The sequence below is a fragment of the Sceloporus occidentalis genome, unplaced genomic scaffold (assembly GCF_023333645.1).
Source record: "Sceloporus occidentalis isolate IW3139 unplaced genomic scaffold, rSceOcc1.0.p SCAF_4, whole genome shotgun sequence".
NCBI lineage: Eukaryota > Metazoa > Chordata > Lepidosauria > Squamata > Phrynosomatidae > Sceloporus > Sceloporus occidentalis.
The window spans coordinates 83814118-83842046 of NW_028316984.1; the positions used below are offsets into that span (position 1 = coordinate 83814118).

General features: G+C 42.5%; 1 protein-coding gene across 3 annotated transcripts; it reads left to right on the forward strand.

The window, feature by feature from the left end:
* The first annotated feature begins 345 nt into the window (after window positions 1–345).
* On the forward strand, window positions 346–27690 carry SERPING1 (serpin family G member 1). Of its 3 annotated transcripts, XM_089520619.1 has the most exons (10): window positions 346–505; window positions 633–705; window positions 6963–7058; window positions 10144–10287; window positions 12873–13431; window positions 14678–14815; window positions 19608–19811; window positions 23027–23169; window positions 24457–24676; window positions 27014–27690. In XM_089520619.1, the coding sequence occupies exons 2-10, from the start codon at window positions 646–648 to the stop codon at window positions 27262–27264; spliced, it is 1815 nt and encodes a 604-aa protein (XP_089376745.1). In that variant the 5' UTR covers window positions 346–505; window positions 633–645; the 3' UTR covers window positions 27265–27690. The 3 variants fall into 3 exon arrangements, with proteins under 3 accessions (XP_089376745.1, XP_089376744.1, XP_089376746.1); XM_089520618.1 differs by having other exon boundaries at window positions 346–705; XM_089520620.1 differs by lacking the exons at window positions 6963–7058; window positions 10144–10287 and having other exon boundaries at window positions 348–705.
* The last annotated feature ends 239 nt before the right edge of the window (window positions 27691–27929 follow it).

The following is a 27929-nucleotide window of genomic DNA, read 5'->3' on the forward strand; positions in this document are numbered from 1 at the left end:
CTAGCCTATGCCCACTTCCACTTCATGAGTTACGGGAATCCTGAGTGAATGAAGAATCAATCATTCTTAATTTTTAACTGACTGCTGCTTTCCGTCATCCAAGTCTCCCCGCATTTCCCTCCCCCATGCTTAATTCTTTAAAGACAGCCCCAGATAAGGCATGTCTGTCACAACAATTGGGCCTTAGGATTTGAAGGGCTTCACACACTGTCAGTAATCAACCAGGTAATAGCTCCAATCTTGTATTATTACTGGGAAGGTGGGGGGGGGGGTCAGACTCCTCCACTTCTCTGGGCTCATTTGATGGCTATTGTTATTTTTCATTTTTTCATTATTTCCTTTTAGCCAAGTGAGCAAGGGAAATGGAATTCCCCTGAAGAGAGTGAAACTAATGTTTTCTTTAGACATGTGATCAGAGATTGCGAAAAATGGGAGAGCTGAGCCTGCAAACAGCCAGAGAAAGAAGACAAGCAGTTGCCAGAAAGAGAGAAAACGACTTGCTGTAGTGGGTATTCTTCAGAATCCCTCTAAGTGAGGGGGCGCTTAAGTGCCTCACGGGGACCAAAGTTGGAAGGCCAAGCAAGAGCCTTCATCTTCTGACAGAATTAAACACACGTGCATTTGTTTGGCAGACTTTTTGCTACCATGAAGACCTGGATGATCCTCATATACCTGGCTGCTATGATGGCAGTAAGCTTTTCAGAGGTGAGTAGTAGTACTAGCTCCTCACCCCACCCTCAGATTCTTTTACCAAAGCATAAAGGGGATTATAATCAGATTTGTGTATTAAGGTATGTCCTCCCTATCCTTTTCATGAATCATCATAACCAATTTTGTAACCGTGACGCACAGTCAAAGTGTAGGTCACATCAGAAGGCCCATCTGGACCAAACTTGGGTTTTCCCCAACCCAAAGAACCTGCAGTTAGGGTGACAGGAGAAAATCCTACTGGGCAGGCTAGAATTCAGGCCATTCCAGACCATTTAAAAAGCTCATATACTGCATCTCATTTTTAGGCATCTATCCCTGTTGTCTCCATGATATGTAAGTGGTGTTGGGGCAAGGAGTGAGGAGGCAACCAGCCACCAGCCACATAATATAACCCTGGGGTTTCTTTTTCATGTGCTCAAAATGCTCCTCTTTATCCTCATCAGTCCTAAGACTGTTTAACTGAAATAGAAGATGAAAAAAGACAGCCATCTGTCAATCCTCCGCTATGTAGCACTTGTATATCAGCAAATAGTATAACTTAGATTTTCCTTTGCCTTCTCTTGTAAAGGAATGTATATTGCCCAACAAACATCTGTAATACAACAGGAGGAGGAAGGGGAGGAGAAGAAGGAAGAATGTGGAGGCAATCATTGGCTACCTGACTGGGGATGGGGAGGGGACAATAACAGTCTTGTCAAGTCAAAGTTTTCCGTCCCCATTAGCCTCAAGCAAAAGCAAACTGCTGAATCTTCTAGTTTGTGTGTTCTTCCTCATTAATAACTTCCCCATCTTAACCACATTCTGATGTCGCCTGGCCACATATGTCCCAATTTTCATCCTTGAAATACTGGAGGATAGTTTTTTTAAGGAAGTCTTTTACATGTTTCTTCCTGCATCACCATCTTGCTGTTTCTGCTTTCTATGTTGGTTATGTACTATCTCCTCCTCCTCCTCAACCTCTGCTGCCACTGCCGCCTCCGAAGATGCCTGTTCAGCAGTCTATATTCTTTTATAGGAGAAGGCAGGCGTAATAATAGAGAAGTAATAGTACCACTCTATTCTGCTTTGGTCAGGCCTTACCTGGAATACTGTGTCCAGTTCTAGGCACCACAATTCAAAAAGGATGTTTACAAACTAGAGCATGTCCAAAGGAGGGCAACCAAAATGGTGAAGGGTCTAGAGACTTAGGGAGCTGGGTATGTTTAGGCTGGAGAAGAGAAGGTTAAGAAGTGATATTTAAATATGCTGTTTAAATATTTAAAGGGATGTCATATTGAGGAGGGACCAAGCTTGTTCTCTGCTGCTCCAGAGAACAGGACATGAAACAATGGATGCAAGCTCCAGGAAAAGAGATTCCACCTCAACATTAGGAGGAACTTCCTGACAGTAAGAGCTGTTAGGGGGGCGTTCCCACTTGGCAGATAAAACGGAGTGTATTGGAGCGATTTTGATTCGGATTATGTTCTGAGAATAATTCGAATTTTTCCCATCGTTTCCATTACCAAAAGGGGCAAATTACCTCGATTCATTTAAACCTTGTTTTCGTTCCCATTTATTTTAAATCACTTTATTTTAAAGCGGATTAACTTGCTCCCCGTTCCCATTTGTGTCCACAAGCTGTCAATCAAGTGCGTAGGCTTCAGATGTCACATGTCTTGGGGTTTTTTGGGGGGGCAGCCAATGAAAATTGACTGCATCCAAGGCTCTTCTGTTGTGTCTCCCCAGACTAGAAGGAGGCTTGGCAAATCGGATCAAGGAGGAGAAGGCAGCGGGCTTCATTAATGGGGAGAGAATCTTTGGGGAAGAGAGAAGGCTCGATTCCCTCCCCCCTCAGATCCCTGGACGTCCAGACTGTCCTGCAATGCCCATCCCATAGTTCCTCTGGAATGAGCCTTCTTTCCCAAAATCGCTTTGCCTCCCCCAATGCTCCTTGGGCTGTTTGGAGGGCAATCAATCAGGGATGTCTTGCAATGCCCATCCCATAGTTCCTCTGGAAGGAGCCTCCTTTCCCAAAAATTGCTTTGCCTCCCCCATTGCTCCCTGGGCTGTCTGGGGGGCGATCAAGCAGGGATGTCCTGCAAAGCCCATCTGCTGCTCTGGCACTCAGGCAGAGGTGAAAAAAGAAAAAAGAATAGTTTAAAATTGTGTTCAATGGCTCTCCTCACACATCGGTCTATGAATGAGGAGCAGAGGGGAGGTTGCAATCCACCGGGGGAAAGTCTATGCGAATTGAAGAAAATGGCGCTGGCTATGCAGAAAGAAACCAAAGAGGGTGACACCCCCAGGTCAGCCCCTTGAGCGCTACTCCTCCCATCTCCAGGTTCCCGAATCAGACACCCTTTCGTTCCCATTCGGATACAGCGAATCGTACCCTGCTTTCAAAAATAACTCGCGTTATAAACTACTATTTTTTAAAACCGAATTATAGGTTGATAATCCGGTTTAAACATTTTAATTCAATTCTAATTCGAGATGCTGTGGGAACGAATGAGGGGTAATGGAGATTAAATTCGAGCTTCAGTGGGAACGATGCACCCCAAATTCGGATCATTATCCGCTTTATAGGTAAGTGGGAACGACCCCATATACAATGGAAAACGCTCCCCTCAGAGCGTGGTGGAGTCTCCTTCTGTTGGGGATGCTTTGATTGTGAGTTCCTGCATGGCAGAGGGTTGGACTGGATGGCCCTGTGGTCTCTTCCAAGGCTTTGATTCTATGATTCTCATAATACAGGTTAAATTTCCCTTATGCAGAATTCTGAAATCCAAAATACAGTCCTTTCTCACTGACTTGGATCCCCGTTCCTGATTACTCATGTAGGGGCATGAGTATGAGTTATGCCCCCTACACGCACTCGCAGGGGTTTGAATATGTGCGAATCTCCATTTTCACACGGGGGGGCGGTCCGGAATGGATCCCCCATGAAAACAGAGGGTCGACTGTATTTCAAAAAATCAAAACCTTTTTCATACCTTTGCTTCCTGATAGTTTAGTGTACCAAAACTTTGTTTCATGCACCAAGTTATTAAAAATATTGTATAAAACTATCTTCAGGTTATGTGTGTAAGGTGCATATGAAACATAAATGAATTTGGTAGTTAGACATGGGTCCTCTCTCCAAGATACCTCATTGTGTGTGTGTTGTGCACATGTGGAAATTCAGGTATTCTGAAATTTAAAAAAAATCAAAATCCAAAACAATCCTAGTCCCAAGCATTTTGCATAAAACACTCTCTGTGTATGTATGTGCTTTCAAGTTGTCTACTGACTTATCACAAATCTATATGTTTCATAGGGTTTTATCAGACAAGCGATACTCAGAGATAGTTTGCTAGTTCCTTCCCCTGAAACATAACCTACAGCACCTGGTACTAACTGGTGGTTTCCCATCCAATTACTAACCAGTAAAATCCTGCTTAGCTTCCAAGATCAGAGTGGATCTGGTGCCTTTAAGGTATTACGGTACCTGATATGATAGGCGACTTTGTCAGGCAACAGATGTTGGGTGACGGTAGTGTGGCCTCCCAGCTGTACCTCTGAAATTCTCTCTGTTCCACCATTCCTGTTTTTGGAGGGCAGAACTATGTAAGGCACACTACCTGTCCTAGGCTGCTAGTCCATAACTGCAAAGGGTGTTTTGATGCACTGAGAAACCACATTAAAAATAGTCAATGGCTGACAGATTTTTCATATTTGGGGGGTTTTTGTGAAAATTTTATTTGTAGAAAAATATTTTTTGTGCAGAAAAGAGTGGATTTTGTGCATACACACAAAAAAACCTCCACTGTTTTCTGCACAACAGTAGTTTTCAAAGACTGTTTCAGCATAAAATTATGCAGGTCTGTTTCAGCATAAAAAGACAAAGAAATCCTGTGGCATCTTTGAGACTAACTGAGAAAAATAAATTTCTAGCGTAAGCTTTCTGCACTCCAGTAGACTGTATCTGATGAAGTGGAGTAGAGTCCACAAAAGCTTATGCTTGAATTTTCTTTTTCTCAGTTAGTCTCAAAAGTACCACATATCTTTTTCTGCACAGAGGGGTAGATGAAATTTTCAACAAAAAGCCTCAGATATGAAAAATCTATGTACAAGTCCTATCATCTCATTCAACAGAGGTCAAGCATTTGAAATTCTTTGTGCTAGCACAGGAGAATGAAATAAGCAAAGATTTGCTTTTCTACTGCTCCTTAAGATGTGGTGGAGGAAGTCTACATCCTCTGTGTTGAAGAAAGATTAATCTTTCAGTCTAGTGAGCTTTTATGCATGAGCCGGACAGGGGATGCCCTTTTGTCCTTTCTCCCAGGGAGCAAAATGTCTTAGGCCCCCAGCTCTTGGACACTTATCTATGTGTAGTATGATATCATAGAGGATGTTATCATTTGTACTCTCAAGTAGTGGTTTTCAAACTCTGGTCCTCCAGACTTTGGGAACTTCAGTTCCCATAATTCCTGAACATTGGCCACACTGACTGGGACTTCTGAGAGCTGAGGTCCAATGTAGCCATGTTAGTGTGTTGCAGCAAAAGCAACAGAGTATCTTATGTCACCTTAAAGACCAACAACTCAAGAACAGCATGAGGTTTCATGTACTAAATGCATCTGAGCTATAGTGCACAAAAGTTCATGCTGTAACAGATGAGTCAAATCTTTAAGGAGACGTAGGATTCTTCATATATTCTTCTAGTGGATACTTCTTTCACTACACTTCTTGCACCAAAGAGACTGAGAGAATAAAAGAAGCTGGAACCCACTTCCTATTCATGTTGGTAAAAGCAAGGGACAGTAACTGCAAGGAATGTTGGACACCTGTGCAGTGATGACCAGTAATGGTCATAGGCATGGTTCTGGCCTATGTTTCAGATATGTGACCCAATAAAATGGTGGCTTGTTGTTGTTGTTGTTGTTGTTGTGCACCTTCAAGTCACTTCCAACTTATGGAGACCCTAAGACAAATCTATCATGGGTTTTCTTGGCAAATTTCTTCAGAAGGGGTTTGCCAAGAAAACCCCTTCTGAAGTCCTCTGAGGCTGAGGACTTTATCACACGGAGGGAAATCAGGGGATTCAAAAGTCATTATCCAGGTGCAGGCACCGGCGGCGTGGGGGCCGAAGAGGCCCCAGGTGCTCTGCCTCCTCCTCCTCCTCCTCCTCCTCGCCGCGGTGCCGCCACGGCTGACGGGGGAAAGGCCGGGCTCTGCTCCTGGAGTCCTCCAGGAGCAGAGCCCGGCCTTTCCCCTGGCTGTAGCCGCGGAGGGAAGGCCTCTGGCGCTGGAGGACCAGCGCCAGAGGCCTCCCCTCCGTCGCCACGGCTGACGGGGGAAAGGCCGGGCTCTGCTCCTGGAGGACTCCAGGAGCAGCGCCCGGCCTTTCCCCCGTCATCCGTGGCGGCGCCACGGCGAGGAGGAGGAGGAGGAGGCTGAGCGCCTGGGGCCTCTTCGGCCCCCACTCCGCCGGCGCCTGCACCTCAATGCAGGGGCCGAGTGGCGGACTGGAGACCAAGAGGCCTCCAGCCCACCCCCCCGGCCCTTGCAGAGAGGTGCTGGCGGTGGCGGCGGCGGAGTGGGGGCCGAAGAGGCCTCTGGCGCTGGTGCTCCGCTGCCGCCGCCGCCGCCACAGAAGGGCCGGGTGGCAGGCTGGAGGCTTCTTGGCCTCCAAAACCCCCACCCGGCCTTCCCCCCGGCTCCGGCTGAGGCGGTGGTGGCGGTGGCGGTGGCGGCGCCGGCGGCGGCAGCGACGGGGCCCCCCGGCGACGAAAAGGTAAGTAAGGAGGGAGGGAGGGAGGGAGGGAGGGAGGGAGGGAAGGAAGGAAAGAGTTGGGGGGAGGAGAGGGGAGGGAGGGAAGTTGTCCCCAATGGTGGCGCGCGTGCACGCGCGCCGCCATTGGGGACAACGGGACTTGAGCATACGCGGAATTTGGTATACGCGGGGGGGTCCGGAACGGATCCCCCGCATATACCAAGGACGCACTGTACTCCTAATTAAAAAATATATATAATAATAATGATAGAGGGGGGGGTCAGCGTTTTCAGGACAGATTGCACTCTTATCTTTCACCAGCTGATAGTTCCTTTTTAAATAAGAGTTAAAGTACAGTATTTACATTCATCCATGGATAAGTCGACTCAGGTTTTTTGGGTCAATTTTTTGACTAAAATTTCTAGACTTATACATGAGTATATACAGTACCTAGCAGTTGCACAAAAGTATGAGAATTTACTAATGGATTTGTTTCTCCACAATGTTTTGCATCAAGGAGGCACCAGACACTGAAAGGACAGATACCAGCACCAAGAACGGGGATTCTGGAGGATTCTGGAGTTCCTTTTGGCATAAACCAACATCCTCTAAGGTGTGAGAGACAATTCAGATTAAGAACAAGCATTAATTACTTTCCTTTGTTTATCATCAATGAATCATAATTAATTTATCATGCTTAAATTTTAACTGCTGCCCTGGCTCAAATTATTATTGTTAATAATAATAATAATAATTTGTATTCTGCTTTTTCACAAAGGGATCAAAGTGGATTCCAACAATATAAATAAACATCAAACAATTAAAAATTACAATTTAAAAACCCCAAAACCTCAACCCTCCCACCAATCATAAAAACAGTGATCAACCCATAAAAAGAGATTAAACATCAAAAAAATTAAAATTCCAATAGGAATACACTAAAATTTTGGGCAGATTAGTACAAGAAATGAGTCTTCCTCTAGAGAAGGGGGGACCGGGCAATGGTAGCAATCAATTTTTATATCGGTATCAATAGAGGTATCAATAGAGGGGAGAGACAAGTCTAATGGATCTAATGGATGTAACCTAGTTTGGAAAAGCCTGCAGGAAGAGATCCATCTTACTAGCCTTTTAAAAGCCTTTTTAAAGGCTTCCAAGGTAGTAATATGGCAGATCTCATCCAGCAGGTCGTTCCAGAGCCTGGTGAGAAGGTCCTCTGGGTAGCCACCGAAAGTCTGGACTTCTTAGGTTGTAGCAGATTCTTCCCAGAGGACCGAAGTACAACTACTACTATTGCTAGTATTAACAGCCTGGTTTCCACAATAAATTAAGACTGGTAGGCTTACAAGAATAGAATAAATAAAAGCAATTAAAGATACAAGGTATATGAGTTCAAGAAAAGAAAACCAGTACTAATGATTGCTGCCTGTATTGCCTACATGTAAGAAAACTAGTCCAAAAACACAGCAGTATAAAAACACATATTTGAATGATGATCACCAACATTTTTTCCCAATTACTTTGGAGAACTAACCCAAGTCTTAATACAGTAGCTAGAGTCCTTTTGGTATCTTACGTATGTGGAAGTTTCTCTGCAGAAATGGTCAAGGTATTTTAAAAGTAATAGCTGGGTGTCCAAATGGACACACACTGCCGACTTTTAGGTACCCAGTGAATTGTGCAGTTCCCATACCATCTCAGTGATTTATGTGAAACAAATCTTTAAAAAATCCACTTCTCAGGCAGTCACATGATGTGTGAGGGCACGATACTGCTTCTCTCCCCCTTTCCCCTCTCCCATGCAGTGATCACAGCTGCCAGCACCCTCCCAAAGCTGGCTGCTGTGTGCATATTCACACAGCAGCTGGCTTCAGGAGGTGGTTGGGAGCCATGATCACTTGTACCCCCACTTCCTCCTGTAGCTCAGGGCTGCTGTGTTAATTTGCACAGAACAGCCAGCTTCAGGAAGGTGTTGGTGGCTGTGATCACTGTGGGGGAGAGAGAAAGATGAGCAGAATCATGCCCATTCACACCCCATGATTTCCTGAGAAGTGGAACTGCAGCAGAAGTGACCTACTGCATGAAGGCAGTAATGGGATAGCAGGGAGAGTGAGAATGTTGATGGGCTTTGCCCATCAATGCAAAGGTGCACTGCGGTAACATATGGAATGCAAGACAGCAGCCGAGCAGACACAGTGTTGTGTGATAAGTACAAAACAAACTTTTATCCTGTTAAAATTCTGCTTTTTTATTCTTGTGTGATAAAGTGCTTAGTTGCTGATTTGGTTACACAACTTCACAAGAAAAGATGTTGCACAACAGCTGTGTAACTCTATGTGAGTAAAGTGACACTTCTCAGTGTAGAAACTTGGCTAATTTCAGAAGCATACGTTCTGAGTTATGATAAACAAGAGGCACTGCGCTCCAGTGGTTCCATTCCTACCTCTCGGGAAGATTCCAGATGGTGCAGTTGGGGGCACTTGCGTCTCTAAGAAGGAACTAACATCTGGGGTCCCTCAGGGAGCTATTTTGTCCCCCACTTTGTTTAACATTTACATGAAACCGCTGGGAGAGATCATCCAGAGATATGGGGCGCGGTGTTATCAGTACGCTGATGACACCCAAATATGCTTCTCTGTGTCTTCGACTGATGCAGTGACTAAGGATGGCGTCTCTCCTCTGGATGCCTGCCTGGAGTCGGTAATGGGCTGGATGAGGGAAAACAAACTCAGTCTGAATCCAGAGAAAACGGAAGTACTGGTGATAGGTTCCCCAGGCCCGGGGAAGGAAATTTGTCCACCTGTCCTGAATGGGGTCACACTTCCCCTGAAGGACGAAGTTCGCAGTCTAGGAGTACTTCTGGACACGTCTCTGCAATTGACATCTCAAGTAGATGCGACGGTCAAAAGTGCTTGCTATCAACTTCGGTTGATACGCCAACTGCGACCCTACCTGGGCCAAAGGGACCTTGAAACGGTGGTACATACTCTGGTAACCTCTCGCTTAGATTTCTGTAAAGCGCTCTACATGGGGCTACCCTTGTACCAAGCCCGGAAGCTTCAGTTAGTACAAAACATGGCAGCCAGACTGGTCACCGGTGCATCCAGGTTTGACCACATAACACCTATTCTGAAAAATCTTCACTGGCTGCCCATTCGCTTCCGAGCGCAATACAAGGTGTTGGTTATTACCTATAAAGCCCTACATGGCTTGGGCCTGAGTTACTTGAGGGACCGCATCTCCCCACACAATCCGCCCCACACACTCAGAACATCCGGGAAGAATCTGTTGGAGGTTCCATCTTCCAAATATGTCTCCACATTCCAGACGTTTTTTTCAGTGGCGGCCCCACAGATTTGGAACAGTCTCCCCGAGGAGCTCCATCTCATGACCCCTCTAGAAACATTTAAAAAGAGGCTTTAAAACTTTCTTTTTTTGTCAAGCCTTCCCCCCCCAAGGAATGAAGTTGAGCGCTCTTGATGCCATCGATTCTCTGCCTTACCCTATGAATGATTGTATTTGTATAATTGTATTACTTGTTTTTATCTATTTTTATGAGATGTTTTTAATAGTTTATAGTCTGTAAACCGTTTTGATCTAGGGAAAAATGGTATACAAATAATTTTTATTATTATTATTATTATTATTATTATAAATTTACTCATGGGGATTTATTTCTGCATGGCATTTACATGAAGGAGGTAGCAGATGACAGAATAAGACAATCGGCAACTCCTCTTCCCTCTGAGGATCCTTGGAGAATCAAAGAACCTGAACCATCTTCAGACACCGAGGCACCCTCGTTGTGGACACTATTTAAAAAAAGACTTGGGTTCTCTGAGGTATGATGCGTAATCCAGATTAGAATGAGAACTGATTATTTCACCTTTATTTTCTCCCCAAATTAGAATGTTTAAATTTTAGCCACAGCCCTTGCTGAAATAAATTGATCATCTTTCACCAACAGTAATTTGAGAATGCCAGGGAGAAGTCCACTCTGATTTTGAGATTTACACAATAATTCCTGGATTTCAACTCATTTTCAGTCTCTCAGTGTTACTTCTTTGTAGGCTATCAGATTTTTTTTTAGTGTTTTAGCTGATGCAAAAGCTCCTCAGTTTAGTCATCATGGATTCTAAGGATAGTTCAAGCTTGATTTACTTTAAAAACCATTATTTTTGTCTTTAACAGTCCCTTACTCACAGAAGTCTTCTCCAGCACATTTCAAATGACTTCATTTTCTTCCTATCAGCTTTCTTCACTGTCCAGATTTCACACCTATACATAGAAAATGGAAATAATATGGCCTGGATGATTCTGACTTTAGTATTTAATGATATATCTTTATACTTGAGGATCTTATCTAGTTCTCTCATGGATGTCCTTCCAAGTCTTAGTATTCTGATTTCTTGACTACACTCTCAATTTTGATTAATCACTGAGCCAAGGGTATTTTAATTCATTTTATTGTTAGCTATCCCGAGTCCCCTTTTGGAGGAGGAAAGCAGGACATAAATCAATCACTAAATGAATAAATAAGTGCAAATATAATGTTGATCCCTGACTAATTATATGCCCTGAGTACCACTAAAAGTAGCCAGTGTATGTTATAATAGACAGAAAGAAGTTACAGAAAACACCACTGCTGCACCAGATATCTTGCTCATGATGCAGCATTGCCAGCAGTCATGAGCTGAAGTGATGGGAAAGCAGCTCTCTTGCTGTTGGTTTTGGAGGGTTCATAGCTCAGGAGGAGAGAGCATACTTTGTATGCAAAAGGTCACTGTACAGTATCAATCCCTGCTCTCTCTAGATACGCCTGGGTGAAAACTGCTATTTAAAATCCCAGTGAATTGCTGTCACTCTCTGGGTGAAACCCTGTTAGTTAATCCCAACTAAAGCGATTCTGAGAAACTTTAGCACCAATCTACATGTAACTGTTGTTGTTCTGTCCCTTTGAGCTGTTTCCAACTTTTGGCAACCCTAAAATGAACCTTTTCTTGGCAAATTTGTTCAGAGGAGGTATGCCATTACCATTCTCTGAAGCTGAGAAAATATGACTTGCCTAAGGCCACTTAGTGGGTTTCCATGCCCCAGTGGGAATTTGAACCCTGGTCTCAAGTGATAGTCTAATACTCAATCTACTACACCACATTGGCTACATGTAACCACATAACTAAATAAATTATATCATTCAAGGTGACCTTTTTTCAAAACAAAAATTACATGCATTGCTAGTAGGCAAGGTTGATTTTTAAAAAATGAGATTGTGGTCAAAAGATAGGAGTTTAATTGTTTCCCCTCCTGCCACAGTGCAACAAAAAATTATCCTGCTGAAACTGCTATTTGCTTTGCAGTGGTATACCCCAGGAGTATCAAATGAGAGCTTTCCTCTCCATTCAAATAGCTGCTATGGACAAGGGGCAGCTGTCTCTGAGCTACACCAGAAATGAAAGTATTGTACTTTCCCTTTGTGCCAGTGGTAGTTTTGACACACTGTACACAGTTTTTGTTTTTAAGAAATATGTTGAACTGGGTCAGCCCTATACTAAGGCATAAGGAAGCATCTATTTCATGTAACAGGTTTTTGGTGCCATGAAAATAGTTAATTGTTAATTCATTATTATTGCATTTTTAATGACAGGAGGGGAAAGAGGTGCTTCAGGACTTTCTGCCTTCAGTGCCAAAATAATTCAGTTGGGCTTGATTATTTCTACAGGTTGAGCATCCCTTATCCAAAATGCCTGAGACCAGAAGTGTTTTGGATGTTAACTTTTTACAGATTTTGGAATATTGGAACCTCCTTGAATTCTGTTTTGGGAGAAAGGCAGTATATAAATCCAATAAATAAATCAAAAATAAATATTTGCATATACATAATGAGATATGTTGGAGATGGATCCCAAGTCTAAACATGAAATTCATTTATGTTTCATATACACCTTATACACATAGCCTGAAGTAAATGTTATATACATTATTTTTAATAATTTTGTGCTTGGGACAAAGTCTGTGTACATTGAACCATCAGAAAGAAAGATATTAGTACCTCAGCCACCCATGTGGACACTCAACACATTTTGCTGCTTGACGTGGAGCACCAGTTTCCTCAAGAATCACTGTATACAGTGATTTAAATTTATTTTTTTAAAAAAAGTAAATAATATCTTGGTTGAATATATACCAGCCCGAATGTGTGTGTATCAGCCTTTCCCAAACTGGTGCCCTCCAGATTTGTTGTACTATGTACAGTGATTTTTGAGGAAACTGGTGCTCCACGTCATGGATAGCTTTTTTGAAGTCCACACTAAAACCCAGAGGGAATTCTTTGCCCAGCTGATATAGAAGCCAGCAGCCACCACTGAATAAATGCTATCTGAGAGTAACATGTGTGAACTATGATAGTATTCTACTGCATGATTGACAGGACACTTCAAATAAGAACAGTGACAATGGAGAGAGTATCACAGCATCCACAAAAGGAGGAGAAAAAGAATGGAGTGATGAGAAAGAAGAAGCAGTTGAGGTGAATGCTGCATCTCCTGAAGTACAAGTGGAAGAAAAGGGTGAGACAGAGGAAATGGCTCGTGTTCATGCTGCATCTAATGAAATACAAAAGGAAAAAGTAGGTGAGGGTACCAAAGCTGCGTGCAAGCAGACTCTTGGCTTTGGGGACCCTCTACCAATGCAAATATGTCTGAACACCACAGAAACGTCTGCGATAGCATCAACCACATCATATCCTACCACAACTCCCACAACACCAGCAGCTACTACATGCCCACCCCACAAATGCCTCCCACCACGTACTAACCCATGGGCTGCTTGTACTAATCCCACTCCAGAAGATGACACAAAGTTGGCTGAGGCTCTCACTAAGTTTGCAGTGGAATTCTACAAAGCTGCCATTCAAAATGAGAGGGATGGATCCAACTTGGTCTTCTCACCCATCAGCATTTCAACAATGCTCTCCAACCTGTTACTAGGTAAGACTATGCAGTCAGGTATGTACATAATTCCTGGAGATTTAGAGTCACTGTATCTGTTGTTGTTGTTGCTTTCCTACAGATGTGGCCACAGTGGTTCATGCCTTAGTTACCTCTCAATTAGATTACTGTAATGAGCTCTACTTGAAAAGTGTTTGGAAGCTGAAGCTACTGCAAAATGCAGCAGCCAGACTTGTGTCAGGTGTGTATTTTCAAGACCATATAACACTGGTCTTGCAAGAACTGCAATGGCTTCCAATTTGCTCTCAGGTTCAATTCAAAGTGCTGTTGTTGACCGACAAAGCCTTAAACAACTTGGAGCCAAGATATTTGAAAGACTCCCTCCTTCCATACAAGTCTGCCAGAAATTTGAGATCTTCAAAGGTGGCCCAACTGCATGTTCCAACACCTCATAAATTTACACGTAACGTCTTTCTGCCCTTGTGCGCAGAGAGGCAATACAGAAATACTTTAAATAAAATAATTTTTTTAAAAAAGTAAATAATATCTTGGCAGAATATATACCAGCCCAAATGGGTGTGTATCAGCCTTTCCCAAACTGGTGCCCTCCAGATGTGTTGTACTATAACGCTCCTAATCCCCCAGCCCCTGTTATAAAATGCCCAGAAATTGCAGAAGGTATATTCCAATACATCTGAAGGGCATGAGCTTGAGGATGGCTCAAAATACAAGGCTTAGGTTTCTTCTTCCTCTTTCCAAGGTGTTCGTGCTGCACTAGTATGCTAAGTATACCAGCGCCTTTATATGGCTTGTAATTGTTGAGAATTGAGCAAAACATGATAAGTTGGACCCAGACACAGTCATACCTAGAGGAGACCTATCTAGTTAGTGGTTAGGCTCCTTTAAAATCTGAACTAAAACCTGGAAAATATTCACTGCCCCACAGACATGGAAGCCACCAAAGGAGGTAAGCTGCTCACAGCAATAGTCCCAATAGTCCCAAATGGAAGCATTGATGCTGGCTGTCCCTGTATAATATGGACCATGAGAAGTTACCTTTGCACTACGAACATCATTACAGGGTGAGATCTGTATTCTGGAAAGATAGCAATTGAAGCAGGCCTTAGACTGCCACTTGCAAATGCTTGGGAAATAACTTCCATGGTGAGGATTTCCATTAGAAAATGTAAACACTCTTGATTTAAAGAAACAGAAGGTGTCCTTGTCTCCATAAAAATTTGGCCTGGCCAATTACACTTTGTGAACCCATGTCTTTGCTACACAGGAACCTGTGATGAAACCACAGACCGTCTTGAGAAGCTACTCTTCTATCCTGAAGAATTCACATGTGTCCATAAAGCACTGAAAGCCCTTAGCAAATCAGATGCCTTGATTTCAGCCAATGCAATTTTCTACCAACCAGGTGAGTTAAATTGCCAATCTCAAGATGTTGTTGTTGTTGTGTGCCTCCAAGTAATTTTTGATTTACAGCAACCCTAATACAACCCTATCATAGTATTTTCTTGGCAAGTTTCTTCGGAGAGGATTTGCCATTGCCATCCTCTGAAGGTGAGAGAGTGTAACTTGCCCAAGGTCACCCAGTGGGGTTTTGTGCTCAAGCAGGGAACTGAACCCTGATCTCCAGGGTTGTAATCCAATGCTCAGATCACTACACCATTCTGGCTCTCAATCAATCTCAAGATTTCCCCACATCAGTTTCTCTCATATATGGTCTAATTCTTAGATGTACGTGTGTTTCAAAAGAGAAAACATTATCCAGGTACAGATAAGAACTGAAACTTGGCTTGTAGCTGTGGATTGTATCTGAGACATTCTGTGCATCCTTCATCTGTGGATTCTCTCTGAACTCCCCAAACCAGTTCCTCCATGTCCATGCTATAATACTGACCTCATTAAAAGTAGAAGGTACAACATCAGATGTTCAGTTACTCAATTTTGACACTGGACCAAATGTCCCTGTACTGAAGTTAAATAAATTTCATTCCTGTCTGCCCTGAGGAACATCCCAGACTTTCAGGGTGATGACTCTGGTTGTTGGGCCACCTTTAAGATTAGTTAGCCTGTGAGCACAAAGCCTTCCTAACAGTGGCCTCCCACCATATGGAATTCCCCCCAGGTGAATGGTTGGCACCCTGAGGTACAACATTTTAAAAGTCCTTGGGAATCCAGCTGTTTCAAACAGATTTTGGGGCTGTGCAGACCGCCCCTAAGAGGTGGCCTGCAGCCACCTTCAGCTGTTCCAGATCAGGGCCACAGCATCTGTACAATGCGGGCCCAATCTGGACTTTCCGTGGCTCCTTTTTGCGCCTTGGAAAGGGCAAGATAACCATGGTGCTGTGGCTTTAAGGCATGGACACAGCGCCAGAGGAGCGCCATGACACTGCACACCATGTGGAGCAGCACATGGTCTCATGCCACCCTGGGGTGTGCATCATGTGGATGCCATGCCCCAACTCCTCCCCCAGGTCAGCCTTTATGGCCAATGTGCACGACCCCTTTAACTGATTGCTTTTGTTCATTATTATTCTGTTTTATTGACATTTCTTTGCTATAGTTCTGTAACTTGTTTTTTTTTTATGTTGACTAAGTTAATATTTTAATACATTGTGGGTTTTCTGCTTTGTATTATATAACTTTTAAATAATGCTTCATTGTGTAATTTTATTATTTTTCTCTTTGTGCTTTGTTTGCCATCTTGGGTGGGTTTGGTCCATAAACCCTGTTTATAGTTATTTTTTAAAATAAATTTAAATTGTAAATAGATAAATGTGAAAGATAGGAGTATGACAGGAATGAAGAACTTTTTAAAATCATGCTCTTCATTTCTTTTCTTTTTCATTTGATATCTCTGGACTTAGTCTTGCTAGAAGGGTGTTTTTTTTCTTTCTCTCTTCCCCTCCTTAGATAGTTAGATTTTCCTGCCTGCAAATCCTGCTGTCTCCCCTCTTTCAAACCTCCTGTTAGTTCCTACTGAATCACAGGGCAATAACTGTGCAAATTCATAAACAAACCATGTGGTTCAGCTCACTCTCCATTTTGGGAAGTTCTCTGTCACACAAAGATTTTTTCCTACCCTGTTGGGTTTCCCATATTCTTCCTCTCTCAACTTTCTTTGGAAAGATGCTGAGATAATGAATGAACTATTCATTAGCTAGATTAGGATACAGCCTATGTGTATGTAGATTAAAGATATTAGTAAACTTTTGTTTAAACAGCAAGCTACTTGAATTGTTTTTGAGTCAGGACGGAGTTTAGCACACAGCTAATTAATCCACCTTACTTTGCCCGGTTTGAATCCTCTTCCAGGATGCAATTGGATATTATCATATGCATTTTGCAGCCAATGCCACCTCTGGCCTAAAACCTGCCTAAACCCCAGCTCAGCAGCAAAATGCATATGATAATATCCAGATGCATCCCGGAGAGGATTCAAACCAGGCAAGGTAAGGCAGATTATTTAGCAGATTATTTAGTCTCAGTTCTTAGAGAAGCATAGGGCCAGTACAGACCAGCACAAAACACAGGCTTCCCGGCGGCATGGGGTGTGTGGTGTACGGATGATGTACACACTGATGCTGCCTCGAAACTGGCAGCACGCTGCCCCTCTGCCCACATGGGCACAGCTTTTTAGCACTTCAGCAGTGCAACATTTAAACACTGCACATAGCAGGAGTGCCGAAAGCTTCAGCAGTGGAGAGGGCTGCGTTTTTCCAGTGCAAAAAGGAGCAGCATTTTGCCACTTCTTTTTGGCCCTGAAAAATCCCGGATTGGGACCACGGCATGTGGTTGCTGCAGCCCCGTTCTGGCAATCAAAGGGGCAGCATCAAGCCACCCTTTTAGGCTCATCTGTTTCAACCCACAGTTAGACAAGGACACTTTTTTGCTACTCTGCTGATTTAAAGCTATACCCTAACAGGCCTGGCTTTGATATTTTTGATATTTAAATATTTTTGTTTCCTTAAAAAAGACTGAAGCCTTAGGAAACTTGAATTGCCATACAAATCTGATATGGTACTGTTTATGTTGAGTTTTATTTTTTTGTAAGCACCAATATATGAAAATGCTTTGTGACAACTGAAATTTGACATTGGTGGATATATGAGAAGTATTCTAATTAGTATGTGTTGCCAGTGGATAACAACCTCCTGCAGAACAGTTCTATATATAATTATAGACATTAATGGGAACTTTAAATTTATGAGCGCAATGTTCAGACTGTGTTCAGTCTTCGGCCCTTATCACACGTAGGGTTTTGCAGCTCTGATCCGAAGCCACTGCGGGTCCAACCATGCAAATTCACGTTAAAACGTGATGTATTCTCTCACATGATTGCTTTCTATGGGGGATTGTTCTGAGGCAGATCCACAGTCAATCCAAAGTGACTCCTGATTTTTGTGAATTCGGTAACAAGCAAATTCACAAAAATTGTTTCCAAGCTCACTTCGATTTCAATCCGAATTGGTTTGGTGTGGAATGCAACTTTGCTTCCGTCCTGGTACACCCCCCCCCCCCAAACCTCCAAGGTCCCACATTTCCCATGATGATGCTCCATTTGCTTCCGGTACTCCTTCAAGAATGGAGGCTGCATAATATTTCTATAATAATAATAATAATAATAATAATAATAATAATAATAACAACGGAGAACAAGGCACTGCAAAATAATAATGATAATAATAATAGGAAGAAGAAGAAGAAAAAGAAGAAGAAGTAGTTGTAGTAGTTATTAGTTTGCTGAGGTACCAGAGCTCTCTGGCAGAGAAGGCTCAATGTCTCATGACACTACAGTTCCCAAAATTCCATAGCACTGAGCCAGGACAGATAAAGTGGAGTTAAACCGGATTATCTCCCCAGTGCAGATGCAACCTAAGAGAAGGCAACGGTTACAAAGGGAAGGAGAGTGGATTGAATTCAGGGAAGTGGTACTTTAGGGAGCATGGAGAATAAGGGAAACCGTGATCATTTCTTTACTCCTCTAAAATGGTCTCCTTCAGGTCAGATTTACTTCCAAGAAAACCTGCAGATTCTACACTGATTATTTTGCAGTGAAAGAATTTATTATTATTATTATTATTATTATTATTATGGAAATATTATCATTATTATTATTCTTTTAAAAATTCACTGAATAATAATAATAATAATAATAATAATAATAATAATAATAATTTTGCCAGTGATAGGTGACATTCCCTATCATTCACGTGAGGCTAGCATTCATGTGAAACTGGAACCAAGAAGTAGCCCTCTTCTTCACCTTGGAAATAGAAAGGTTCACGATGCGTTCACACCCCCACTGAGCATGCGCAAGGGTCCCAATTCGCATTGGTGAATCCATATGGTATGTACTGCTGTGGTAATTTAATGTGCACTCGCTCCACTTTGACTCAAGAATGACCACAATTTCGTTCTTCACGTGTGATAATTCATCACGTGAATTGCTTTGGATTCGAGTTGACTCTGCTTCCCCTTCACTTTGGATTGACTCTGGATTGAAGTTCCAGTTTCACGTTCCTCAAGCATAGAGCTGACCCACTGAAATCCAAAGGGACAAAGAAATCATGTCTAACTTTAGCCTAAATGAGTTGAATGGTTTTACTCTATAATATGGATTCAACTGTTCATGTTAAGTTGTGGTTGTCAACAGTCAGTTTATATATTTTAAATGTATTAACTGTTAAAATAATGGTTGGAAAAAGCATTGTTATACAACCCAGCAGACTTCCTTGAAGGGTGGTGGAGTCTCCTTTGGAGGCTTTTAAACAGAGGCTGGATGGCCATCTGTCCAGGGTGCTTTGATTCTGTCCCTACATGGCAGGGGGTTGGATTGGATGGCCTTTGATGTCTCTTCCAACTCTATGATTCAATGATTCTATGATTCTGTGACAACTACCCCCATAGCTAAGGCTGCACCTACACTGCAGAATTAATGACACCACTTTAATTGCCTTACTCAGTGCTATGGAATTGTGGGAATTGAGGTTTTGTGAGATATTTAGTCTTCTTGCTCAGATTACTCTGGTGCTACAACAAACTACAAATCCCAGAATTCCATAGGATGGAGACATGACAGTTAAAGCTTGATGGGCTGTTTGTTGTGGTAGACAATATTTGCTAAGGTAACCCTTGAAAAATAGATGTATGGCTTGAGTGCATATTTTAGTTTCTTCTGTCTTTGGATTTTTGAAACACAGCACTCAAGTTGGACAGTGAATTTCGCAATCTGACATGGGAGTACTATCAAACCAAGATGTCGCCTCTTAATAACAACAGCAATCAGGCTATCCTTGACATCAATGCCTGGGTGAGCAAACACACTGGCAACAAGATCAAGAAGCTCTTGGAGCACGTGGAGCCAGATGTTCAAATGATGCTTCTCAATGCTGTTTACTTCCAAGGTAAGTAGAAAGTTCTTAAGGGCTTCCCTATCCAGCATGTGATCTTGGAGAAATTGTTTTCCAGACTGGAGAGAGAGCCCCAGGGAGCCCCTGCCTGCCAGCCTGCCAGCCTGCCCATCACTTGCCCAGCTGCCCCCCCCCCCCGCAGTCTTAGGTAGATGGGTGGCACCCCCCTACACTACCAGGCACCCGTACTGGGTGACACCAACATTAGGGATGCCACTGCTCTGATCTATGGCTTCCCTATATTTTGGCACTGAAGTGACAAAGCATGTGCTCCCAAATAAATTCCAGACCCCCCCCCCCCCTTTTCATCAGCTTGGCATCTCTTAGGACTCCATATCCTATTTTCTGGTGCATAACTGTTTTTCCGATCTCCCTTTCCCATCTGAAGCTTTCAAATTACACCAAAGACATCCTTTGAGTAGTGTTCCCTGATAAACATTATATCTAAAAATATTAACAAAGAATGGTGACGTCTAGTTTGAACCAGGAACATACCCATTAAAATAGATTATTGGAAAACCATTTGGCTCTCCCACTTTTCTCCCAGCTCAAGAATACTGAGGGCAATTGTCTAGAGTGCAGATTTAGAAATGTCTCTCAGAACCACATCCTGTGTTGCCCCTTCTTCAAATCCATGGTCTCAAATAAACCCTGGAAGAACAGCAGCAACTGTTGCCATGGAAGAGGGAGAATGATAGCCAGGCTCCATTCATCAAGATTTTAAACCTCCCAAGGGTGATTCCCTTTCCCCAAAAGTGAAGGGCAATGTCAAAAAACAAGTGACACTTCCAGAGATGTTCTGGAATCTTTTGACAGGGAAAACAATTCCCTTTATTAATGTTAAGAGCTGAAAGTTTAATTTTTCGTTATCATTTTACTTGCCAGTGTGAACAAGACATGACAACATACTAGTTTATTGACTGACAATTGCATAGTAAATGGTCTCATACAATTAATAGCCTTCTGCAGAGGATCTAGGAGGTCAGGGATCATTGATACTGCTGCAACTACAGTCCTCACTGCACACATTCAGAAGCAGATGCACTTGCTGGAAACAAGTGGCATTTTGTAAATGAGTTGTCTTTCCTAACCTGGCACTTTCAAGAAAAGTTGAACTACAAAGGCCATATTGACTGGTAATGATGAAAGTTATAGTCCAGACCATCTGGGAGGTACCAAATTGGAGGAGGCCAAAGCCATTACAATATGTTTGTCCAGAGCTGGATTGTGAAAAACAAAAAGAGCTGGAATGGGGAGGAAAGATCAAAGACATATACAGTATATGTTTTTCCAATTTGAGGTGTGATTTGTTTTGTTGTTAATTGTAAACATGTACATATTGTTCTGCATCCTTATGACTGATACTTACTTCATGCTACCAGGGTATTTAATTGAACTCAGTGGCAGGAGATTCAAAATGAACAAAATGATGCATGTCTTTCACGCAGCATAGAAACAATGGATAAAATGTGCTGTCATGGCTGCTAAAGTTATTGCCTTCATATCTTCCTGCAGGCACCTGGTGAGCCACTGTGTCAATGAGATGCTGGAGTCAATGAGGGCTATGTTCTCATATAGCTGGTATATTTACATTGGGGGTGCATCTACACTGCAGATTAATACATCTTGACACCATTTTAAGTGCTGTAGCTCTATCCTGTAAAATCCTGGGATTTGTAGCTTTATCAAGTCCTTAGACCTCTCTCCCAAAGAATACTGGCACCTGAAAACTACAAATCCCAGGATTCTATAGGATGGGGCCACAGCAGCTAAAGTGGTGAGGTGGGCCCTCTGAAACTGTGGAGGGCTGCTCCACTACTGAAAGTGAAGCAGAGTGAAAAAAATATCAGTTCTGGGTGTCCAAAATCCTTACCTTCATTTTTTTTCTCTCTCTTAAAAATGTTCCCCTACAAAAAAAATAATCATTTTTAGTGTTGGGGGGCATTTAAAGTTTTTTCTCCCATATATACGTGTGTGAAAGAGAGTTGTTGTTGTTGTTAACCCCTCTAAAGTTGATCTCAATCCATGGTGACCCTGTGGATGAAACATCTTCAAGACTCCCTGTCCTCCACTGCTCTGCTTAGTTCCTGCAAACTGATACCCGTGACCTCCTTAATATAGTCCATCCATCTAGCATGCAATCTTCCTCTCTCTTTTTATCCTTCCACCTTTCTGAGCATTATTGGGTTTTTTTCAATGAATCTTGCCTTCTTATGATGTGTCCGAGGTACAACAGCCTCAGTTTTGTCATCTTGGCTTCCAGGGAGATTTCTGGCTTGATCTGCTCCAGGACCCATTTGTTTGTCTGTTTGGCTGTCCATGGCATCCTCAGCACTCTTCTCCAGCACCATAGCTCAAGTGAATTTTCTTCCTATCATCTTTCTCACTGTCCAGCTCTCACATCCATACATTGTAATAGGGAATACAGTGGCTTGTATGATTCTAACTTTTATGCTCAGTCGTATAGCTTTGCATTTTAGGGTCTTTTCTACTTCTTTCATAGCTGTTCTCCCCATTTACTTCTTATTTCCTGGCTGCAGTCCCTGTTCCTATCAATGTTTGATCCCAGGTATGAGAACTCCTTTATTATTTCTATTTCTTCATTATCTTGGGTTGAATTTATATAGATTTTCCATGGTCATTTTATTTTTAATGTGAAGTTGAGGCTTTCATGGCCGACATCCATATTTTTTGTGGTTTTTTGGGGCTATGAGAAGAGTTTATTCCTAACATTTCGCCAGCATCTGTGGCTGGTATCTTCAGAGAAATGGCATCTTTTCTGAAGATGCCAGCCACAGATGCTGGCAAAACATCAGGAATAAACTCTTCTAGAACATGGCCGCATAGCCCAAAAACCCCACAAAAACTGTGTCATTATTTTTGTTTTCCTTATGATCAACAGTAAGCCTGCCTTAGCACTTTCTTCCTTGATCTTCCTTAGTGGTTGTTCCAGGTCTGTGAGAACCTTCCTTAGTAGTTGTTCCAGGTCTGCCCTCTATATAGAGAGAGGAGGGGGGCAATCTCTCTCTCTCTCTCTCTCTCTCTCTCTCTCTCTATATATATATATATATATATATATATATATATATATATATATATAGGGTATGAGAGGGTTGGACTCTCCCAGGCCTAGTTGCAACTCATACACCATATGATTACCATCCTTGATTTAAATAAAAAACCTGAATTCAAATTCTTCACTTTTCCAGCCAAATGGAAGACTCTGTTTAAACAGAAAAATACAAAGTTGGAAGATTTCTACCGCCCAGGCCTCCCTACCATCAGGGTGCCCATGCTGATGAGCAAGAAATATCCAGTGGCTTCCTACTTTGACAGCATTCTGCAAGCTAAGGTAATGCCGATGGGGTGGAAAGGGCTGTCTTTTTCATCGCTTATATCTATACATGTTAGAAAGCAGCATCAGAAAATTGGTGGAGGTAGGCAAAGAAAACTGGCCTAAATCCTGTTGATTGTTCTGCCTAGAGTAAAATCATTGAATCAGCTGGATTTACCTCCAGGTTGACTCACCATTAACAATTGATTCCATGACTCTACTTTAATTGGGATTGTCTAACAGGCTTCTAGTCAATGTATGAGAACACAAAAGACATGTCTCACATGAACTGATGTGATTTAGTGGTAGGGCTTCCTTCCATCCAGCCTTGAGAATTATCATTTTGCATCAAAGGCATAAGAAACCACTTTGGTACCCTTGTGAAACTAAGAAGATTTTCATACCAACACTTACTGTGGGGTAAGCACTAGTAAAATGCTGGTAAAATGCCAGTAAAATGTTTAGGAAGCATGTGTGTCTGAAAGCCTCACGCGCTTCCTAAACATCAGGGAATCGTCCTCTCACTTCCAGCGTCAGTGCATCCTTCGGGGAGAAGTCATTTCCCATTAAGGCAAAGTTTCCGTTAATGGGAAATGGCTGCTCCCTGAACGATTCAGGGACGCTGGAGGTGAGGGGACAATTCCCTGATGTTTAGGAAGCATGTCAGGCTTTCCAACAGACGTGCTTCCTAAACATGTTACTGGCGTTTTACCAGCACTTTCCCCACGGTAAGCGCTGGTATGAAAATCTTGCACATTTACCAGATTACTTTACATCAAAATTGAACTGTATTCACATTTAATTAAAAGTTCAGGATGGGTATGGTCTTTGCTGATATCTCAAGATAACCCTATTTGCTACTCTTCCCTCCATTATACCTTGGCTTTGCCTAGTGGGTCTCATTGTACAGAACAAGCCCCTGCTAATGAAATGTGCAACACCTGTAGAGGTGGTTCTCAGAGGTTCTCCAAATGTTTTGGGCTTTCAACTCCCAGAACCCCCAAATGGCATGGTCAATGGTCAGGGAGAAGAAGTCCAAAACAAGTAGAGGACCAACTTTCAAGAAACACTGGCTGACAGTGTCCTCTCCCAAGATACATTTTATGGTTTTTCCAGTGCACCCTGTTGGACCTATATTGCTCTCCCTGTGGCATTTGGATAAGAAGAATGAAATAGACAAGTCTAGGAATGTGGAACAGGACATATGTATTCATTGAAAATGTGAAAAGCAATGCTCATCTAAAGTAAGGCACATAGGAATATGGAAGAGAGACAAGAGGCTGATGGGTTGTTTTGCTTTGTCAGGTGGGTCGATTTCAGCTATCCCACAATATGAGTCTGGTTATTATTGTGCCTCGATCCCTATCTCAGAGCCTCTCAGAGGTGGAAGAGCGTCTCAGTGCAGATGTCTTCAAGTCAGTGATGACCAAGCTGGAAAGTATCACTTTCAAACCCACTATCGTGTCTCTGCCCAAATTTAAGGTGGAGTCTTCCCAGGACCTCATGGAAATAATTGGAGGAATGGGTAAGAAGACTAAACTTGGTGCATGTATTGGCTACAGTGGTGGAAACATTTCTTTGTGTTCAGCATCAGAGTATTATGAGTGATACAGAGAGTGATGCAGAGAGAGACAATCCCTACACACTGTTATATGGCCCCATTCACACTAGCTTTTTTGTGACAAGTAGATCCGGGGAGATTCGATGATGCAATACTGAATCAAAGTTCCCAGTATGTTTACCCTGACTGAATCTCTCTGTGGCAATTTAACCCTGAAGTTCATATTACAATTTGTATTGATTTAAAACAGAGCTGCCATTTCGCTCGTTCTTGGGTGTTGTTTTTTTACACTGTCAGTCAAAGTATGTGCATCTACATCACACTGTTTGGCTGCACACACCCCCAGCCTCAGAAGATGGCAATGGCAAGCCCCTCAGAACAGCCCTTAGCAAGAAACCATGGGACAGGTTTGCCTTGCGGTGGAATCATACTCTCTTGGCCATATAATAATACAACCTCTCAGCAATATAATATGTGTGTGAGCGCTTTAGTTTGCACCAACCTGGGAGCAGAGTCTGTTGTAGTTTTATTTCTTGGGAAAGAGGGGGAAATGACCCCTAACCCACAGTCCCACTGATAGGTGTGGTTTTTTAATGTCAAGCGAATCCTGCGCACCTTTGTCATACTGATGACGTAAGTATTTAAAGGTGCAGTCTACTGTGGCCATGCAATAGCAAATATGTGCATAAGCTGTCAAACTTTATTTTTTTAAAACAACAACAACATCTAATGATGTTTCCAGGAGAACCCCTTCTCTGGCTTTGGTGAGCTCTGGGCTGGGAATCAGACATTGCTACAGATAAGGGAACTGATAGCAGAAAAGAAAAAAGCCAGGCTGTGCTTTAAAGAGACCACTTTCCAAAGCACAGGACGTTTGAATCCACTGCATTCCTGGAATCACTTTTTTCACCCCTGCAACTGAGTGCTGAGAGGGAAAAATAATGGTACTTGGCTGGCAGGGAGAGAGCAAAGGGGTGGGCATGATCTGCCTCCTGCATATTAACCCCTCCCTCCTGGATGCCTCAAATGAGATCAGGAGCAAGTTCCCATTGGCAGCACCCTAATAAAATCTGGTGTTTTGGAAAAGAAACGGGGGAAACTCAATCTTTGAAAAACCAGATTAAGGGGGATTTGCATTTGCCCCCCTGGAATTCGAGTCAGGAAAAACCAGCGCAAGTGTGAACCCTTTTAAACTGGTTTGCAAACCAGTTTATAACATAGTGTGAATGGCCCATATGTATATGTAGTACTCTCCTTTCTGGAGCTTGGAGAATTTATCAGCTTGTAACTCCCAGAATCCCCCAGTCACTATAGCCAGTGGAAATGTTACATTTTGTACTACAACTTCCAAAATCCATCAAAATTTTGAGAGTTGTAGTCCAAAAAAGTAACTTTCCCTAACTATTCCTATTCAGTATGGACAGTATTGAAGTTGGGGAGTGGTGTTCCTGTGCCAATTTGAAAGCTAGCCAACTTCTCTTCAACTTGGACTGGTGGATCTTGGAGAAACAGAACTAGTCTTTACAAAAGAAATAAAAGAGAAGTAATAACGTAGTATAATAATGGGGGGATGTCACTAATATCACACATTGTATAATGCAAGGCAAATCTAGCTAAGAGAGGGGCAAGTAATCACTGATCACTACAGGCTGAGTTTCCCTTATCCAAAAAAAAAATTTTTTTTTTCAGATTTTGGAATACTTTAATATACATAATGAAATATCTTAGAGATGGGATCCAAGTCTAAACATTAAATTCATTTATGTTTCACATGCACCTTATAAACATAGCCTGAAAGTAATTTTATATGTAGTACTTTTAATAACTTTGTGTGTGAAACAAAGTTCGTATATACTGAACCATAAGGGATAAGGAATACTCAACCTGTACTGTACCTGTTCTGTATTCACTTTCCTGCACAAAGTAGGAAGCAATAAAGCACAAAGAGGGAGCTCTTAATTAATGTTGTTGAGGACTTTTACAGAACAGGCTTTACTTGTAAATAAGCAATACAGGAGATCTTTACCAAGAGGAAGGGCATTGATAGTTTATAGAATACTACTTTCAATGCTTTTGTGAGACTTCCATGCTAATTCTACTGCCAGTCACTCAAGCAAAAGCAGTGCTTCACTGGTACCACATAGTTCTAGTATTTAAGCACATTGTGCAGGCTAATGTTAGGAACTAGTCCCATTGAGTTCCCCAACCCCCAGCTTCCACCTAGAGATAATTTCCAAAAGGAAGATAGAGCACATTATTGCAAACAAGCTAATATTTTTTGCATTTAACCTTCTCTTTCAGATTATGGGTTTTTCTTTGATGCCAGTCTGTGTGGGATCTCTCCAGATACAGAGCTGGTAATCTCCAGTGCCCAACACAAGGCTGTGGTGCAAATCAGTGAGGAAGGAGTGGAGGCTGCTGCCATCTCAGGTGCCTCCTTGGCACGCTCTGCCAATTTCTTTGAAGTCCAGCAGCCCTTCTTGTTCTCATTGTCAATGGATGGAAAGGCCCCAGTCTTCCTAGGGCGCATCACTGATCCACAGACACAATAACGTGTTCTTCCTTGCTCCTGTGCCACTTTCCAACAGTGGGATGAAGATACTCTTTGGGCTCAGCCTGTACTTTGTATGCATGACACTTTATGAAGTAGTTAATGCAAGCAATATGTTCCCTTAGTTTCTTCTTCCTTGTTATCTCTTTACATTATTCTTTTACTCATTCACTCACTTCTATCCCTCTCTAACACTCATAGTCCCCTGGTTTCTTTCTTTGAACTTTTTGACCATTTACAACTACAGCCCTAGAATGGACTCATGTTTTCTCACTGATGCCATGTACAAAATAGGGTGGATATTTTTTTAAAAAAGACTCCATCTGTCAAGCGCTTCTTGTCCTTTTCCTATGTAACTGCTATAACAACCAGTTCAGGTTTCCATTTTCCTCTACCTTCGGGAAGAATAAAGTATGACTACATTGGCTCCCTGGACAGTCATTGTATTATGTGTGGTTTGCCCTTGTGACATATTACTACCTCTAATCAGAAACATAGGTCTAGGTGTCCCAAGCAGTGGGTGAAATGGAGGGAAAAACCCTATACAAGGCTACATATTACCTCCAGTACTAGAAACATGTACAAATACTAGTCTGCTGTGAGAGGATATTGCTACTGTCCTCCCAGCTTCTGAGCTTCCCATACATAGCACTAGGTTGGCCACTG